The sequence below is a fragment of the Lissotriton vulgaris genome, chromosome 10 (genome assembly GCF_964263255.1).
Source record: "Lissotriton vulgaris chromosome 10, aLisVul1.2, whole genome shotgun sequence".
In the NCBI taxonomy this organism is placed as follows: domain Eukaryota; kingdom Metazoa; phylum Chordata; class Amphibia; order Caudata; family Salamandridae; genus Lissotriton; species Lissotriton vulgaris.
The window spans coordinates 450,492,004-450,511,092 of NC_141698.1; the positions used below are offsets into that span (position 1 = coordinate 450,492,004).

General features: G+C 49.2%; 1 protein-coding gene across 2 annotated transcripts in view; it reads left to right on the top strand.

Annotated features, from left to right (window-relative positions):
- CRAMP1 (cramped chromatin regulator 1) overlaps positions 1 to 19,089 on the top strand; it is a 1,243,281-nt gene that overhangs the window by 775,845 nt on the left and 448,347 nt on the right. For both annotated transcript variants that reach the window (XM_086941303.1, XM_086941302.1), the window contains exons 15-16: positions 17,708 to 17,806; positions 17,914 to 18,089. In XM_086941303.1, coding sequence (XP_086797429.1) covers positions 17,708 to 17,806; positions 17,914 to 18,089 — 275 coding nt within the window. The remainder of the gene's footprint in view (positions 1 to 17,707; positions 17,807 to 17,913; positions 18,090 to 19,089) is intronic.

Here is a 19,089-nt window from a genome sequence, read left to right on the forward strand (position 1 = left end):
GCATTGATAGAGCGCGCAGCCCTCAATCATGACGTCGAAATGCATGCTGATCCAGTGGATGAAGACTTATTATTCGACACCTTCTCCACATCTGAACGCTCCACCAAAACTCTGCCCATGCTTAAGGGGGTCCTCAAACATGCCACAGCCATTTTCATGGAGCCAACAAAAGCCAGGGTTATCAATCCACGGATCAACAAGAAATACAGGCCTGCTCCAGTGGACCCCACCTACATCAAAGGACAGCTCCCCTTGGACTCCCTTGTGGTGGCTAACGCGCGCAAAAGGGCTAACTCTCAATCAACGGGAGACGCTCCCCCTCCGGACAAAGAGTCCAAAATCTTTGAGGCGTCGTTGAAGCGGGTGGCGGCGCAGGCCGCTAACACTTGGAGAATAGCCAATACACAGGCCCTGTTGGCTAGGTACGACAGGGCGCACTACGACTAAGCATGGGCGGAAAATCCGATTCGCTCGCGGATTTTGCGGATTTTCGGTAAATTCGCAATCCGCGAGATTCGCAAATCTCCCGCAAAATCCGCAAATCCGCGAGCAGCGGATTTTATGGCTTGCTCGCACTGTTCGCGTGAGTTCGCGGCTTCCCAGTACAACTTCGCGCCCCGCGAATAAGCGCTAAATTGCAGAAATACGATCTTAGCAAAACTGAAACTACTTACCAGGTTCAAAAGTTCAGGCTCATCATTAGTAGCCATTTCCTGTAGTGCTTCCTGAGGGGCCCCTCCAGAGTTCAGTTGCCAGTTGCAACTATTATGTGACCCTGCTCTGAACCTCAGAATAGTTACACATATGCCACAAAGGTCCTGAATTACAGCTAAGGGAGACAAGCAGGAGCCAGGCTGGAAGTTCAAATCCATTAATCAGCCCCTAATTCATTATTGTCAGTTGGGGCAGGGCAGGTGTTGTAACTAATTTTGCAACAATGAAAGCACTTAGCAAGTGCAAAAGATCACTAATCAGGAAGCACTAAGGAAGCAGGTGCCAGCTAAAAAAATATTCTGTGACACATTAATCAGCCCCAAATTAATTCAGGTCACTTGAGGCAGGGAAGGTGTGCTTTGCTTTGCCACAATAATGTACACTGACTGGACAACCAGAGGGTGCTGTGATGAAACAGAGGGTGGCATGGGTGGGCCAGAGGGTGGCATGAGTAGTCAGAGAGTGGCAGTGATGAAGAAGAGTGTCCCAAACAGGCTGGACACGTAGAAACAACAAGTTCGCGAAACTTGCGACCAAAATGGGTAAGTTCGCGTTTGCGAAATTGTACAAAACCCTCGCGAACTGGCAGAAACCCGCGCGAACACAAAAAAAAAATACGCAAATTCGCGAGAATTCACGGATTTTGCAGGTCGCGAGATTTGCAAAATTCGCCCATGCTTAACTACGACAACCTAGAACAATTAATGCAGCACATGCCTGATATGTACAGAGAGGCTGCGGAAACGGTTATACAAGAGGGTAAACTGATCTCCAATGCGTCCATCAAGTGCGCACTGGACGCAGCGGACACTGCAGCAAGGGCAATCAATACTAGCGTGATGCTGCGACGCCACGCATGGCTGCGCATCTCTGGGTTTAAACCCGCGATCCAGACTACTCTTCTCAATCAGCCGGTTAATCCGGACTTCCTGTTTGGACCCGATGTTGACACAACACTCGAAAAAATGAAGAAACACACTGAGACGGCAAAGTCCATGGGGGCTCTCCAGTCACAGCAGTTTCGGAGCAGTTCCTTTCGTCGCTCCGGTAACAGAGGAGCAACAAGAGGGCAAGCTCTACAGCACTCCCAGTACGCCAAAGGCAACACGCAGTCTGCATACACTAAAAACACCAGAGGTGGATACCGTGGGAACAGCGCCAAGGGGAGAGGCCGCAGCAGTAACAACGCCAGGTCCTCCACTCCCAACAAACAGTGACTTCTTGTCACTGCCCCCGACCATCTAACACCTGTCGGGGGGAGACTTCAGCAGTTCCTGCCACTCTGGGAAAACATCACAACAGACAGGTGGGTGAGACAACTTATCCGTTACGGCTATTGTCTAGAACTGACCTCCACCCCCCCAACATACCCCCAAGAAACCGTCCTATGTCCGCAGAGCACTCGCACTTATTGCAGCAAGAAGTTCTCTCCATGCTGCAAAAAGGAGCCATAGAACTGGTGCCTGCCGAAGAAAGGGGTGCAGGGGTGTACTCTCTGTATTTCTTGATTCCAAAAAAGAACGGGTCCCTAAGGCCCATTCTAGACCTCAGACCCCTCAACCAATACATCCTCTCGGAGCACTTTCACATGCTAACTTTACTACAAGTCCTGCCGCTGCTCCGTCAGGGCGACTTCCTAGCCACCCTGGACCTCAAGGATGCGTATTTCCACATTCCCATTCACCCGAGTCACAAAAAGTATCTCAGGTTCACAGTCAACGGTCAGCATTACCAATTCAAAGTCCTGCCATTCGGGGTCACTACCGCTCCCAGGGTTTTCACCAAGTGCTTGGCAACTGTGGCAGCGCACTTGCGCAGGGAAGGTATTCACGTGTATCCCTACCTGGACGACTGGCTCGTCCAGGCAAGGTCTGCCGAGCAGTGCGGCCACAACATGTCGCGGACCATTCACCTCCTTCACAGTCTGGGGTTCTCTCTCAACTACGCAAAGTCTCACCTGCAGCCAGCCCAGGTGCAGCAGTACCTGGGGGCGTCAATAAACACCCAGTCGGCCACGGCGCAGCCGGCCGCAGCCAGGGTCAACAGCATGCAAGTGCTCATCCGGAGGTTCCGACCTCAGCAATACCTCCCAGCACAGGTTTTCATGCAACTAATCGGCATGATGGCATCCTGCATATTCATAGTCCCGCACGCGAGGCTGCACATGCGACCCCTCCAAGAATGCTTAGCCCGTCAGTGGAACCAGGCTCATGGACATCTAAAAGACCTAGTGTTGGTGACCGGTCGTGCTTACAACTCTCTGCATTGGTGGAACCCACAAAACCTTTGCAGGGGACGACCGTTCCAGGAGCCTGTCCCACAAATAGTGCTAACGACGGACGCATCTCTCCAGGGTTGGGGGGCGCATGTCCTCCACTACACGGTGCAGGGGCTATGGACTGCACAACAGCAGAGGATGCATATCAATGTGTTGGAACTCATGGCGATCTTCATGGCACTGAGAGCATTCAAGTTGCACCTGTGCAACAAGGTCGTGTTAGTCCGGACGGACAACATGACCGCCATGTATTACATCCAGAAGCAGGGGGGCATGCACTCCCCGCAGCTGTCTCACCTAGCCCAGAGCATATGGAAGTGGGCCATTCAGAGGAACATCTTCCTCATGGCGGAGCATCTCCCAGGTGTCAACAACCAGATGGCGGACCTGCTCAGCAGGCACAGTCATCAGATGCACGAGTGGGAGATCCACCCGTCTGTTCTCCATCCGTACTTCCAGCAATGGGGTCATCCAGACATCGACCTGTTCGCCACAAGCGAGAACGCTAAATGCCCAAACTTCACCGCCAGGTTCCCACACCCGCAGTCTCAGGGCAATGCGATATGGATGAACTGGTCAGACAGATTTGCGTACGCTTTTCCGCCAGCCCCCCCTCATACCTCTAGTGGCGCGCAAACTGCGACAGCACTCCATGACGCTCATCCTGGTTGCTCCAACGTGGGCATGGCAAGCTTGGTACACCGCGTTCCTGGAACTTTCAGTGGTGCCTCACCAGCGGCTGCACCTCACTCCCAGCCTCCTCACGCAGAGCCATGGCGACATTCAGCACCCAGATCCACAACAGCTGAACTTTGTGATTTGGCTCCTGAGGTCATAGAGTTTGGATACCTGAACTTGCCTCCTGAGTGTATGGACATCATCAAGGAGGCAAGGCGACCAACTACCAGGGCCTGCTATGCGGCCAAATGGAAGCGGTTTGTTATTTACTGCTCCAACAATAACATTAACCCGTTGGACGCATCTACGCAAAACATCATATGTTACTTGTTGCATCTGTACCAATGTAACCTGGCGTACAGTTCTATCAGGATCCATCTGGCGGCCATAGACGCTTACCTTCAAAACCGGCAGCACCTTTCCGTTTTTAGGGTACCTGCCATTAAAGCCTTCTTGGAAGGCCTTAAAAGAGTGATCCCTCCCAGACACCCCCCTTCACCAGTCTGGAACTTAAATATCGTTCTCACCAGACTCATGGGGCCACCCTTTGAGCCACTCCATTCCTGTGACATACAGTTCCTCACCTGGAAGGTGGCCTTCCTGATAGCTATTACATCCCTGCGGAGGGTCAGTGAGCTGCAAGCCCTCACAATTCAGGAACCCTACCTCCAAATCCATGCGAATAGAGTGGTGCTTCGCACCAACCCTAAATTCATGCCAAAAGTGGTTTCGCAGTTCCACATCAATCAAAATATAGAACTGCCCGTTTTCTTTCCTAACCCAGATTCGGTGGCAGACACAGCACTGCACACCTTAGATGTCAAAAGAGCTCTCCTGTATTACATCGACAGGACAAAAGACTTTCGAAAGACTAAACAGCTATTCGTTGCATTCTCTCCACAACATAAAGGCAACCCTATCTCCAAATCAGGTATAGCCAGGTGGATTGTTAAATGTATCCAGATATGTTATCAGAAAGCTAAACGCACACTGACAGTTCCCCCTAGAACGCATTCCACACGCAAATTGGGGGCCTCCATGGCTTTCCTGGGTAATATTCCTCTAGAGGACATATGTAGAGCAGCCACATGGACCACTATACATACATTCACCAAACACTACTGCTTAGATGTACACTCCAAACAGCAAGCTGCTGTAGGTCAGGCTGTTCTCAGGACTCTCTTTCAGACTGCTGCAGCTGGCACGGGCACCCGCAAGTAAGGAGGAAACTGCTATATATTCTATGCACAGATATGAATTCAGCAGCCCTCATGCCTCGAACGGAATATGCTACTTACCAGTATGCATCTGTTCTTGGCATGAAGGGCTGCTGACATTCATATCGCCCGCCCTCCTCCCCGGTGCCTGTCGCAGCTGCAGCTCTCAGAAGCATTTTCAGGCATGGTCATCACTTTCAGTATTACACTCCATCTCTGCCACAATGGCGAAAAACAATCTGGGGATGGAGAGGATGCCCATGCGCACTGTAGTCCAGGGGAGGAGCCACCTATCTCGTGATACTTCGAAGACTCTTCCAGGACAACAATGTGCAATTCACCGGACCCAACACTAGGCGGCGATCTATGCACAGATATAGATGTCAGCAGCCCTTCATGCCAAGAACAGATGCATACTGGTAAGTAGCATATTCCATCACTCCACGCAGAGAGCATTGAGGAGGAAGAGAAATCTCCCTCCCACCAGACTTTAGGAAAGGATCAGCCTCCTCAGGGAACTGATCTTACCCCTGGTGAAGGAACTGCCCCAGAGGTGGTTAGGCCTAGCCTGTCAGAGCCCCTGGTGTCAGTGGACCCTTCCCAGGTGGGACCCAGTCTGGAGCAGGTAACCTGCCCCTCTCCACCCTGCCTCAGTCAGCCCAGGGCTGTAGAGGTCGGGGAGGCCAGTGGTGGACCCCAAAGGGCCCCCTGTCCAAAAGAACCACCCCATCAGCAGATTAGGGGCACCAAAGCTAGCAGCCCTAGCAAGGTGAAAAAGTTAAAAACTCCTGAGGGAACTCCCTTAAACTTAGTTAGGAGCCTCCCCCAGATGGACTCTGTGGGGCACAGCCAAACCTGGGACACAAAGGCCCCAAACCTGAACTGTCCTTCCAGTAAGCCAACAAAAGGGACCCAGCCTCCAGCTTTAGGTAGCCAGAGGTTGACCCTGAGAGCACAGTGCAACTCAGTCATGGAAAGAAAGGCATCCATGGTGGATAGTGATTGGAGGAAGCTGAGCCCTAAATTAGTGGAGCCTCACTTCAATACTCCATTCCCACACCAGCCTTTTACTTTGCCAAAACACACCACAGGTAGTGATTCCCTATGGTGGAGACCCTCTGATACCCCTAGGGCGAGGGATTGCTTAGTGGACCATGAGACAGGGGGTAACCATGCTAGTGCAGCTTCCTTATATGGCCACTTAGGCAATATAGGCTTACCTGGTCAAGGATAGCCTTATCTCCTTTCGTTTTGTGGGGTGGGGGGGGGGGGGGGGTGTTTATGTAGGAAGGTGGATACCTGACTCTGGTTACCCCAGATTTTTTGCCTAGTGTTTAGCTGGTTTTCGACTTAGTTGGCCTGGGGCCCTTATTAGCAGGGTCCCAGGCCAACTATCTGCTCTCTGTAAAATGGACTCCATGTACCCTAGGTACGTACCCAATTGGACATTGGTTCACCTTATCAGCCCCTATACAGAGTACTATAGGTGCCCAGGGCATAGTTGTATCCAAGGCCTACCAGGGGCTGCAGCATATCTTTTGCCACCCCTGGCTGGCTATCCAAACTGACACAACTGGCTGATCACTCAGCTGGGACAAGGTTGTGTAATCACCCCTTGCTTAGATATAGTATACCTATATTTAAACCTATATCTGGACTCATAAATACCTATAAGTCACTCCTATGGCAGGCCTTAACAATCTTGGAGTCAGAGTGCTTGGTTTTATGTGAGATGGTGCTCTAGCATGAGCTGAGCCTGTCTGCAGCTGTCGGGACCAACTCCCTTAGCTGTTCCGGGATATTGCCATACCATATACTCTTAAGTGCACTATAATCCTCACGGTTATTTGCTAACTTTGGTTTGGCTTTATCAAAACATGTCGTGTAAGGTGTCATACGCTTTGGAATACTACCTCCTCACCAGTCCTGGCGACGGGGGTAGCATTCCACCCTTCTAGAGGGAGAAGACATGTTACTTTAACTAAACGCTGTTAAATCTAACCAAAGCCCCAGCATCACAAATTGGACGCTGCTGCCACAGACACGAGTCTGGCCTCCTGCTGCTGACCGAAACTCCGGCAGGGGAGGCCTGGACAATAGATATCCTGTCACAGGGAGGTGTCACACCACCCCAGACATGAGATAGTGGATTGTAGCAGGGAGGGTTGAATGAAACTAGACACTGCCTTGGGAGCACAAGGCTTCCCATGCATAGTCCAGTTAAAACCGGTGCTGGGACACTCCAGTCCCAGCTCTGGCGCGAAACTGGACAAAGGGAAAGGGGTGTAACCACCCCCTTCCTGGGTTCCACCCATAGGAGGGACTTAGCAGGTAATCCAGCCCCTTGATTTGGAGTAAAGGTAGGAGCTGTGTCCAGGAGCAGTAGATTATCCTGAACGAAACTTCGATACAGAACTCTGGACCCTTCGACATCCCACTCGACGTGGAAGACTGAAGAATCTCCCTCGTGGTCAAGGAGTGACCACCCTGTGCAAACAGGCACCATCCAGCGCCCAACGGTTTGCTTTTTTGCAGTTCCTGCCGGAGCTCGAGCGACAGAGATCGACAAGACCCAGCTTCCCTGACTTCTAACAGCCCGATCCACAGTCCCAGCGAATCTGAGACCCGTGGAGGCGACGTGAAGTGTGGAGCCGGCCATCTTGGAAAGACTGCGAAGTGCTGACCGTGCAGCTCCCGAGGCACCCTCGAAACTGTGCATTGGGTTTTGAGAAGCCCCAGCCCCGAGCAGCTTGTGCACCGAAGATCTCCCCTCCACACTCATCGAGTGCTGCGTGGGGCCCTTTTGCATTTTCCTGCTCGACTCGTTGGTCCGGTCGCTTGCCAGTTGGCTAGTGGCCCCAGAACCGACGAACCTTGAAATTTACACTGCTAGTCTGGTTGCTCCAGACTTGCCCTCGCTCCCCTGAAAAGGAGCCACCGCTCCGACCTTGCTGGTCCGTGTAAGAAGCGACCTTCAAATCCTGCGTGGGTTGGTCTTGCCAAGGCTTGTTACCTCCGGAAGCTGACACCGCCGACAGCGAGAGCCTTCGTGGGACAGCTCGTGCTCCACTCCTGGTCATCGTCTGATGCCCCAGAGTCCACGTGGCAGCGGAGACAAGCTTCACGACAACCACCTGATTGCACCCGACATTGCCTGGTTCCTTCCTGGTTGCATCCTGGTCACTGACTAGTGACCCAGACTCTGTCCCCTCTGCTTTCAGGTACTCTACATCTTCCGTGCACCCTTGGATCCAACCGGACTCTTCCCTCCTGCAGCATCTTCATCTCCAGGCTCCATAGATCTACACGACGAAACCCGACACGCTTTGGCACCTATGCACCCGCTTCCTGTGGGTGAGGTAACGATCTAACACCGGTGCCCCTGTAGTGGTTTACACCTCTGGTGTCCTAGTTTTAAGTGTGGTAATTCTATTCCAGTCAGAAGACTTCCAAAACAGTAACTCTTTAACTTTTACGAGCCATTGACTTTGCATTGGTGCATGCGTGTGCTTTAGGCACTGCATCCGTGGCCCGCGGGCCTCTCCTGACTTCATCACTGCTAGTCCCGAGTAGTCCCAGCGATTCACAACGCCCTAGGCCTTACCATTGTTCGAGAGGTGGTACTTATACCACTATTTTAGTATATGGTTTGAGTGGCCACCGTGACCGTAGATCCCAACCTCTGCGCACTGTCGCCTTTGGATCTACCGCTTTGATTTTCATACAATATGTGCAAACTTTTTTTGGTGTTTTATCGCATCATAAACATTTATTCAATTTAACTTATTATTTCTCTGAAAATGCATGATTATCATCACTTCTTTTCAAACATATATTATTGCACTAAATTACAAAATGATTGATTAAAGAATAATTTCCGAAGAATTCTTCTTTTCCAGATACGATGCTCTCAGATGCTCAATGCATTTCGGGCCATGCTTGACCCTTCATCAGGAGCTATATATTTTCTGATTCTTACTTGGAGATGCCTTCTGTGTTCAATTCTGCGTTGCTCATCTGCTTAGCGTTCTCAATCCTCGCAAATGCAGCTGCTTCCTATTAACTCGGGCTCTCGCCGAAATCTTAAAAGCTGACCATCTTCATTTCTCGCGCTCTCCCTTATACACAAACTTTCTCTCTGTCGTCAATGAAATAATAAGTTTAATTGAATAAATGTTTATGATGCGATAAAAAACACAAAAAAAAGTTTGCACATATTTTATGAAAATGAAAGTGGTAGATCCAAAGGCGACAGTGCGCAGAGGTTGGGATCTACGGTCCCAAGGTAGGGATCAGCAAACTTGAGTGTAACTCTGTACGTCTGTTCTTTGTTCCTGGTGCTGCACGGCGGCAGTGCTAGCGTCTTGAAGTCTTTGCTACCAACTCTCCCCCAGCTGGCTTTTTCAGCTGTTGTGTCCGTGTGCTGTGAATATGACACCAGCCAGCTGATCTTTGGAGTCTCTTGGCTTTTCGGCCTCTAGAGACTGCTTCTCCTTGAGCAGGCACAGCCCCTTCACTAGCCGCCAGGTACAGCAGGTGCAGGCTTCTTTAAAACAGTCTCTCTTTGCTGGTCCCTCGGTGCAGCAGGGCAGTTGTCCATCTGTCCTTCTTCTTAAGTCTGAATACCAAGGGTTTTCCTTTTATGCCTAGATAATGCCCTCAGGGCAGGATGTGGTTGGTAGCCAATGGGCTTCTGATGGATACATCTGCCAGTGGATTCCTCACCTTGTCAATGTCCCCCTGTGCTAGCAGCATTCGGAAATTTTTGTATCTCTCCACGCTGAAGAGGACAATGTCGTAGAACTATGGCTCCGCTCGCGACCCTGCTGACGTCACTGGAGCCATAAAGGAGCCTCGTCGTCGTGACGACATCAGTTCCCTTTTTCCGCGCTGTCGACGCGAACGGTTTTTCTAGGACTCTCCGTAGTTTCTCTTGTTACTTTGTGTTTCTGGCTGAATTCATGTGGTTCTTCTTGTTTTCTTTCAAGGATGTCGTCGAGGAAGTCTGGGTTCAAGCCCTGCAGGGAGTGCGGAGGACATATGTCCATTACAGATCCGCATGAAGACTGCGTTTGGTGTCTGTCTAATCACAACGTCGAGGGATGTGCCTGTTGTAGAAAAATGAATCGAAAGGCTTTGAAAGAAAGAGAAGCGAAGCTCTTCATAGCAAAAATGAGAAAAGAGAAAATAGGAAGAAGAAGGTCGAGGTCACACTCCAGGTCGAGGTCGAGCTCGAAATCAACGTCGGTCATGCTTCAAGAGCCAAGAAGCATAAAAAGAAGAAGAGGCACTCTTCGAAGCGCCATTCTGATAGAGAGGCGGTGCCGAAGTCGACGTCTCCAGTCCATCGATGCCGTAAGGACTTTGTGTCTCCTTCTCCCTCGAATCCAGCTTCTCTGGTGAGATCAGCTTCACCTGCAGCTTCTCCAGTTCGATCTCAGACGCCAGCTCCATCACCGGCTTCGGGACATTCTCCGGCTCCAGTAGAAGAGTCCCTGTGCCAGATGAGCAGGCGACTCCATTGGATCCGCTGTCGGCGCCGACTGGCCCGATCACGGTAACGCCTGCATCGGAGTCTGTTCCGGGGGCCTATCCTCCCTTTCCTGGCCCAGGTCAAGATCCTTTGCATTATCTAAATGCGAGGTATGGAGTATTCCATAGAGCTATGTACCCCTCTTGAGCACCTTCAAGTCCCATGGGTCAATTCGCATTTAATCTGGGGGTTCCTCAGGCTTATGCCCAGTCCCCGTTTATGGCATTTCTTCCGGCGGCGCCGTATTAGCATTTCCCGGCGCCAAGGACGTCGACGCCATTACCATCCTCTCCAGCTCCGTCAGCTCGACCTCGATCAGCGCAGGCTGTGCTGACGAATCCAAGTTCGTCGCCGGCTCCAGGTCCTTCGGAGTCGCTCTTGGCTCCGCCGGCGTCGGTCCCTAAAATAAGATCTAGGAGAGAAGCCCAGAGGGTTTTGGACTAGCAGAGATTTCGCCTGGAGGAAATGGATGAAGGTGAGGTTGAGGACTCTGATGAATGAAGTTAAGAGGCAAGTGGCCTTGATATGTCTCCTGAGTGGGAGCTTTCACCTGTATCTGAAGCACCATCAAAGGATGTGGTTCCCTACCATATAGTAAATTAAAAAAGCAGCAGAACTTTTGGCCCTTCAGCTACTTTCTGCTGAATTTAAATCTAATATTCTGACAGAAGTTCTCCACTCTCCTACTTCTGTTGTGGAACCTCTGCTACCGTTTAATGAGGCAATCACGGAGTCTGTATTGGAGGTCTGGCGCAAACCATTTTCGGCACCAGCAGTTAATAATGCTATATCCAGGAGATACAGGGTGGCTCCAGGGGATCCTGATTTTTTTATCATGACATCCCTCTCTTGAGTCTAGTGATCCAGGCTGCCTGTTCAAAGAAATTAACTGGTGCCTTTCCACAGGTTTCATCTGACAGTCAAATAAGCTCGACCAGTCTGCTAAAAAGGTGTTTTCTTCGGCTAGCATGGCCCTTAAGTCAACTAATGCCACCTGTCATATCCATGCCCTAATGGACTCGGCGAAACAACTTGCCCCAAAATTGTCCAAAGAAGACAGGAATAATTTTAATGAGGTGGATCAGGACACTCAAGCAGCTGCTCGTCAGGTGATTCGGAGTGGTTTGGACGCAGCGGACTATGTCGCCAGGATCATGGGGTCTTCTGTGGCTACAAGAAGAAGTGCCTGGCTTAAATCTTCAGAGTTCTCCCCAGATGTACTGGCAACACTTTTGGATCTACCTTTTGATGGCTCTGGTCTCTTTGGCAAGAAAGCAGATGCGGCCTTAGAAAGGTTTAAGGATAGTAAAGCAACGGCCAAGTCTCTAGGTCTTCAATCTCAGCCTAGGAGTTCATCATTTAGGAGGTACAGAGGTTTTGGGAGATCGTCCTTTCGATCCTACAAACAACCTCAGCAGCAGCAACAACAGCAGCAAAACACCTTGTATAGAACCTACAGGGGAAAGAATAGAGGTCACCCACGAGGTCGTCAGCCCTACTCCTCCTCCTCTACTTTCCCTCCTATTACCACACCAAAGCAGCCCTAGATCCACCATTCTGGATCATGTCGGTCCTGTGGGGGGGGTCGGCTTACTCATTTTCTGCAAGATTGGGAATCGGTCACTACAGACCTTTGGGTTCTCAATCTTGTGGAGAATGGGTATGCTCTTCCCTTTTGGGAATTCCCTCCAAATTACCCTCCTTTCCAAGGGGATTGCTCGGAGGACCACCTTCTTCTCCTGCAGGAGGAAGCCCTAACTTTGTTGAAAAAAGGCGCGATAGAGGTGGTTCCGGAGCAAGAAAGGGGTCAGGGGTGCTACTCCCGGTATTTCCTGATACCCAAGAAGGATGGCAGGTTACGTCCAATCCTGGATCTCAGAATCTTGAATCTTTTCTGAAACAGGAAAGATTCAAGATGCTCACCCTTGCGCAGGTTCTTCAAGCGCTGCAACAGAAGGATTGGATGGTGTCAAACGACTTGCAGGTCGCGTATTTTCATATCCAGACCCTGAAGTCGCACAGGAAGTATCTCCGTTTTACGGTAACGTCGCAACATTATCAGTTTGTGGTTCTCCCGTTTGGACTTACTACGGCACGTCGAGTCTTCACCAAGGTGATGGCAGTGGTGGCAGCCCTTCTCAGGAGATCGGGGATTCCGGTTTTCCCCTATCTTGACGACTGGCTGATCAAAGCAGAGAAGGTGCGTCATCATCTGCAAGTGACAACCCAGCTGTTGTACAAATTAGGTTTTTCGATAAACATGCCCAAGTCTCACCTGGTGCCCTAACAGTGCAACCTGTTTATAGGGGCGGTACTGGACACTACTGTCTGTCGAGCATTCCCTCCTCCTCAAAGGATTCTCGACATTCAGGAAATGATTCCCTTGTTTTACAATGGAGCGGTCGTTTCAGTCCTGAAGATACTACTCCTGCTCGGTCTGTTTGCTTCCTGCATTCTGTTGGTCAATCATGCACGCTGGTACATGAGGGCGCTCCAGTGGTGCCTCCGCAGGCAATGGTATCAGCACAACGGAGATCTCAGGGAGTCTGCTAGGATCTCCAGAGAAGCTGCAACGGATCTGTCTTGGTGGAGCATGGAAGGCAATCTGTCTCAGGGAAGGTCCTTTCGTTTGCCTCCATCTGTGGCCACAGTGATAACGGATGCTTCCACTCTAGGGTAGGGTTCTCATCTGGGGGACATGGAGATCAAGGGTCTTTGGTCTTCAGAGGAAAGGTTGCTTCACATCAACCTTCTGGAATTACGAGCGGTACGTTTGGCGCTCAAGTCCTTCCTCCCTTCTCTTCCCTCCGCGGTCAGTTGGTTCAAGTCCTAACGGACAACACTACTGCAATGTGGTATGTCAACAAGCAGTGAGGAGTAGGGTTGCATTGTCTCTGCAGAGAGGCTCTGCGTCTCTGGTCCTGGGTTCAGGACCATCAGATTTGTCTGATGGCAAATCATCTGGCCGGAGTTCTAAACGTGCGTGCAGACAATCTTAGTCGGCAGTTCTCAGCCGACCACGAGTTGAGGTTTCATCCGGAGGTGGTTTGTCACGACTTTCGGACGTGGGGAACTCCTCGGTTGGACCTTTTTGCCACTCACGAGAATGCTCACTGCCCGTTATTCTGCGTCTCCATTTTCTGATGCAGGGATCTTTGGGGGACGCGTTTCAGTTGAGTAGGGGTTCACTACTCTTTTACGCATTTCCTCTCATACCCTTGATTCCTCAGGTTCTGAAGAAGATGCGCCAAGACCGGAACCAAGTTGTATTCGCCCCGGATTGGCCAAGAAGGGTGTGGTACACAGATCTTTTCCACCTCTCCTCGTGCCCTCCGCTCCGTCTCCCTCTCAGGGCAGACCTCCTCTCGCAGTCGCTGGGGCAGGTTCTAAACCCCCACCTCCAGAGCTTACACCTTCATGCCTGGAGATTAAACGGGGCAACCTGAATTCTTTTTCTCTTCCTTCTAACGTGGTGCACGTTATTTTGTCCGCCAGACGTCTCTCCACCAAGTCTATCTATTCCTATAGGTGGTCTAAATTTGTCCTTTGGTGTGGGGAGAGGTCTATTGACCCTTTGAGGGCTCGCTTATCCAACATTCTTCAATTTGCTCCATCTCTGGCCCAGCAGAGTTTTGCTGTGGCTACTGTGAAAGGCTATTTATCGGCTTTGTCCGCATTCCTTTGCTTGCCGGATCAGCCGTCTTTGTTTGTCACCTATTGTGTTACGTTTTATTAAGGGCCTTACCAGCAAATTTCTGCCCACTCCATTTATTGTACCTCAATGGGACTTAAATAGTGTCTTAACCTACTTGATGGGTTCTCCATTTGAACCCTTGCACAAGTGTCCGTTGAGACTACTCTCTTTTAAGACTGTTTTTCTTGTTGCCATTACCTCGGCAAGGAGGGTAAGTGAGCTTAAAGCTCTGAGTTCAAAACCCCCATTCTTTACCATTCATGCTGAAAGAATGTTACTCAGGTCCAGGGCTGCTTTTCTGCCTAAGGTGGTAACTCCCTTCCATCTGGGGCAGTCCATTACCCTTCCTGCCTTCTATTCTCCCCCTCACCCTTCCAAGGAGGAGGAGAGGCTTCACCGCCTGGACCCTAAGAGGGCGGTGAGTTTCTACCTCGATGGGACTAAAGACTGTCATGTGGATGACCAGCTCTTTGTGGGCTTTGCTGGCTGCAGGAAAGGCAGAGCGGTGCACAAGCGTACCCTTTCCAGATGGATTATCTTGTGCATCAAGATCTGTTACTCTTTGGCTGGTAAGGAACCGCCAGAAGGTATAGGAGCTCATTCTACTAGAGCAAAATCTTCTACATCTGCCTTGTCTAGGGGTGTTCCTGTAGAGGACATTTGTAGAGCGGCAACTTGGGCTTCCCTCCACACTTTCGTGAAGCATTACTGCTTAGACTTCGAAGTGAGAGGAACGGACACTTTGCGCGTTCTGTTCTCCAAGATTTTCTGTTATAGAAGGGTGGACAACCTCCTCCAGGAGTAGGGACTGCTGTGGGACTCTATTCACAAGGTGAGGAATCCACTGGCAGATATATCAATCAGAAGAACAAGTTACTTACCTTCAGTAACGCTTTTTCTGGTGGATACAGTATCTGCCTGTGGATTCCTCACCGACTCACCACCTCCCCGTTGTCCACCCTTGTATACCTACAATGTTGATATTGTTTAATTTTCTTTCATTGGAAATGTTTTACTGCAATGTTTCACACTGTGTGTTGGTTGAATTACGTGTACTATGTATACTGTACATATTTATTTTGGTCCGTCCGTGTGGGTGAAAGGCGGAACTGACATAATCACGCCGACGAGGCTCCTTTATGGCTCCAGTGATGTCAGCGGGGTCACGAGCGGAGCCATGGTTCTATGACATCGTCCTCGTTGGCGTGGAGAGCTACAAAACATTTCCGAATGCTGCTGCCGCAGGGGGATATTCACAAGGTGAAAAATCTACAGACAGATACTGTATCCACCAGAAAAAGCGTTACCGAAGGTAAGTAACTTGTTCATAAGGTTCCCACTTACCTGGTGATCACTTCCTGTGGAGTGTGGCATCTAGCGATCCCAGTATGCACCATTCAGCCCACTCCCAAGATGGCAAGATCCCACTCTCAGTGTATGTATATGGTATTTGTAAGCGCAAAACTCATCCCCAGATGGATATCCCGGTGCTAGTCTGAGTCAATAACTGGTTCCTGGTTCATAGGACTAAAGTGGATATAGCCATGGCTTCAATTCTTTTCTGAATATTAAGACCTCAATAGCCCACACATGGGGTTTTGTTACCTCAGGGCTACACTCCCCTGGAGAAACTAGTTTCACAACTGGTTTCCCCTCTCTGCTCCCAGTCCCTGCCTGTCTGCGTAAACAATGAGACAGCCCTAAATAATAATAATAATAATCCACATTTGTAAAGCGTACATTCACCTGTAAGGGTCTCTAGGCGCTGGGGGCCGGCTGTAAGATTAAACAAGCTATTGCCCTGAGTCACATGGTGCTGGGCTGACCTGCCACCCGTGCCAGGGATCGAACCGTGATCCCCAGATTCCGGAGTCAGTCACCCTAGCCGCGGCGCCACACCTCTTCCTCCTTCCTACTCTGACATATCTGCTCTCCAAAGGCAGCTTCTCCCTTGAAACCTGCCTTTTGGGGCAAACCCCCGAGTGGCATCCTGCAGGAGGGAGACAACACCTTCCTGGACTTCAATCCATCATTGTTCTACTTCCTTAGTGTCATTGGCAAATATCTCCAGGAGGGCTGAAAGTTGGCTCCTGGAGCAGGCTCCGTGTGGGCCTGTAAAGTCAACAATGTTGCAGCTTTGCTAAAGCTGCAAGCTGCAACAAGTTACATTAGTTTCGACTTGAGATACAAGTCGGGCTTAATGTAACGAGTTGTTTGATACATTGAGTGCCCACTTTGGTCACACCGTTCAGGAGCTAGCTGAGGGGTCATTGTGTAACCCTAAACTCTCCAATAGGGCGACCAATCCTTAAAACAGTAGAAACTGTGGTTTCACCAGTCAGGGCATGTAATGTACATGTGCTGTTCGTGTCATATGTCGCACCCTGCCGTCGGACTCTGTAGGCCTGCCAGAGGGGTGACTTACATAAATGTACAGGGGGAAGTAGTGCCTTTGCCATGACTTTCAATGGCAAAGTGGGGTTAGTAGGACACTACTGCTCTGCCAGCCTGCAGTGGAGAATTGGGTCACTCCTTTTACATGGAGGACTTCCTGGGTGGCACAACTAGTGCTGCAAGCTTTGGGGTACCCCTCTAACTTACATGCCTTGGGGCCCATCTACTATGAACTTACATGTAAGTTAGCCAATTCTAATTGGGTACAGCCAATTTGATATACACTTTAGGATCAAGGCACTGGCACGGAGTTCTGAGTAACAGGCCTCAGTAGGCTCTCTGGAGTTGAAAAAGCAACAGCATCAGTCAAACATCTGGGGTTGACCATACAAAAAGATGCATTTCTTAGTGTCTCAGGCCTAATTTCCCCAACACCTATTATTCCACAGTTATGTTTGAGGACAAGACCAGTGCAGTTTTGTTGTTGTTGGTGTTAGATGTCCTATTGCTTTTGGTTGTCCTTTATGAGATCTACTTAGTGTTGGTCCTTTCTTTGATGAAAAGATCTGTCCCTTTTCAGAGATCTCCACTCTAGCTTCTGCTTATTACCCAAATGGATTTAGAAGTGGCATAGGCATCAGTTTGTTTGTGATCCATGAAGTTATTATTTTATAATAATATAGAGTTCAGAACAGATTGTTGAGTCCTAAGTACTTTCTACACATAGATTCTGACCGTATATTTGGATGGTAATACCTGCCACCAAATGGATGTTTTATATCAGCTAGAAGACAGAAGGTATGCTTTTATTTGGAAGAAGCACTTGGGCTCCTTGAACAGCAGACTTAGTTTGTTTTCTATCTAACCCACAAAGCCAATGTCCAAGCAGATTTCTTGAATGACAAAACTCACTTTTTGAGTCACAAGATGCACATCAGTCAGAAAAATAAGTTGAAGCAGTGTTGCAGGGGATATCTGCCCGACGTATTGTCTGATACTTTAGTATTCCAGATGGTTTATGTAGAAAAGAGGCAAAGGAGGTAGTGACCAAAGAATAAGTACATACTAGCATTGTTGTGTAATTACAGGCCTGAATTGAAGTAAGCAGCGTGCCATAGGTGACCAAGTGACCAGACCTTACAATCACATGAGCTCAACGGCAAATACAGTCTTGAATTTTTTTTCTTTCATTTCTCCAGGTAGAGGTTCCTTCCGTCCTATCCAGTCTTCGCTCTCTAAATCTTCTCTGTCTCGTCTCATCGTTCCAAAATTAACACCAGCTTGTGACCATTTGTCCAGTAAGTGGCTTGCTAGGAAATTGCAGAAGGTAGTCTTCCCTTATGTAAATTTTACTGTGCAACTATTTAGTTGACTGGTTTGTTTATGAATTTTTTTTTCCTCTAAGGTGCCATTGACATTGCCGCTAAAAGTGCAGGTATTCTACTTGATGGCCCCCTTCCAGTTCTGGAGTCTGATGTAATTGCGGGAATACGCCCTCTCTCCCCTGACCCAATTCCTTCGGTTGTGCCAGCAGAAGACTCTGTGCTTGATGTTCAGCCATCTACTATGCCCACACTAAAGGTAGGTGGCTTTACGTTGTTTATGTGCAAGTCCATTGTCTTAATTTACATTTATTTTTTGGCCAACTTGTGTGCAAATAAATCTAAAGGAAGATCCATTTGTTGAGTTGGCATCAAAGAGTGATGCTGAATACAACTACATATATGCCTTCCTTTGATGGATTTAGACTTTACATAATGAATTTTGATCCTTTGTGACCTGATTATCTATACAAAATAGCTATAGTGATGAGAATTGGGTGGGAAATTACTAGCCTTTTGATATCACCTGTGTATTGATTTAAAAGCAAAAGTTCAGTTTAGTTTTTTGAAAGTTATAATACAAGACTATCCTTTTCTTTAAAGTAAGCTGTGAAATATGAGCGATTTCATGTAAATGGATGGTTGTAGCATGTGTGGCTGTAGATACACATGCTCTGCATACTCCTGCCATTTAGTGTTGGGATTGGACGTTGCAAGCTGTTTTTGTTGGATGAAGTAATTCCTGGAACTGACTAAGGCAAACAAAAGTTTCTTTCAGGGGATCTCCTTTGATGATCATAAACACTGATTAGTCCGGCTGATGTGCGCGGATCTCTGAGCACTTCTCGAAATATACCTTCTCCAGTGTACCTCTTAGCCTTTGCCTTCCTTTGGAAATGCAAAGGTAGGCCATGGGAAGACTGTCTTTTTTTCTCATCAACTCCTTCCATAAATATGAGTTCAAGGAGCCGACTCGGCTCCCTTTATTTTGTGCCAGCATTTGGCATAGGCACCTTTCTGTGCTATTTGCTGCTTTTGGAGCCCGTGCTGGCGAAGTGTATTGTGGGATATTGACTATTATTCTCATGACCTTGGCTACCACCTTATCCAAGGTGATTTAATCTCGCCCTCTCGATTCACTGCAATAAGTGATTGTTGGTAGAAGCTCAGCTCAAAGCTCTTCTAGAAGAGGAATAAGATTAGGGCCAGTTATTTTGTGCTTGATGTTCTTTAGTGAAACTGCCAATAAGGTCCCTCTG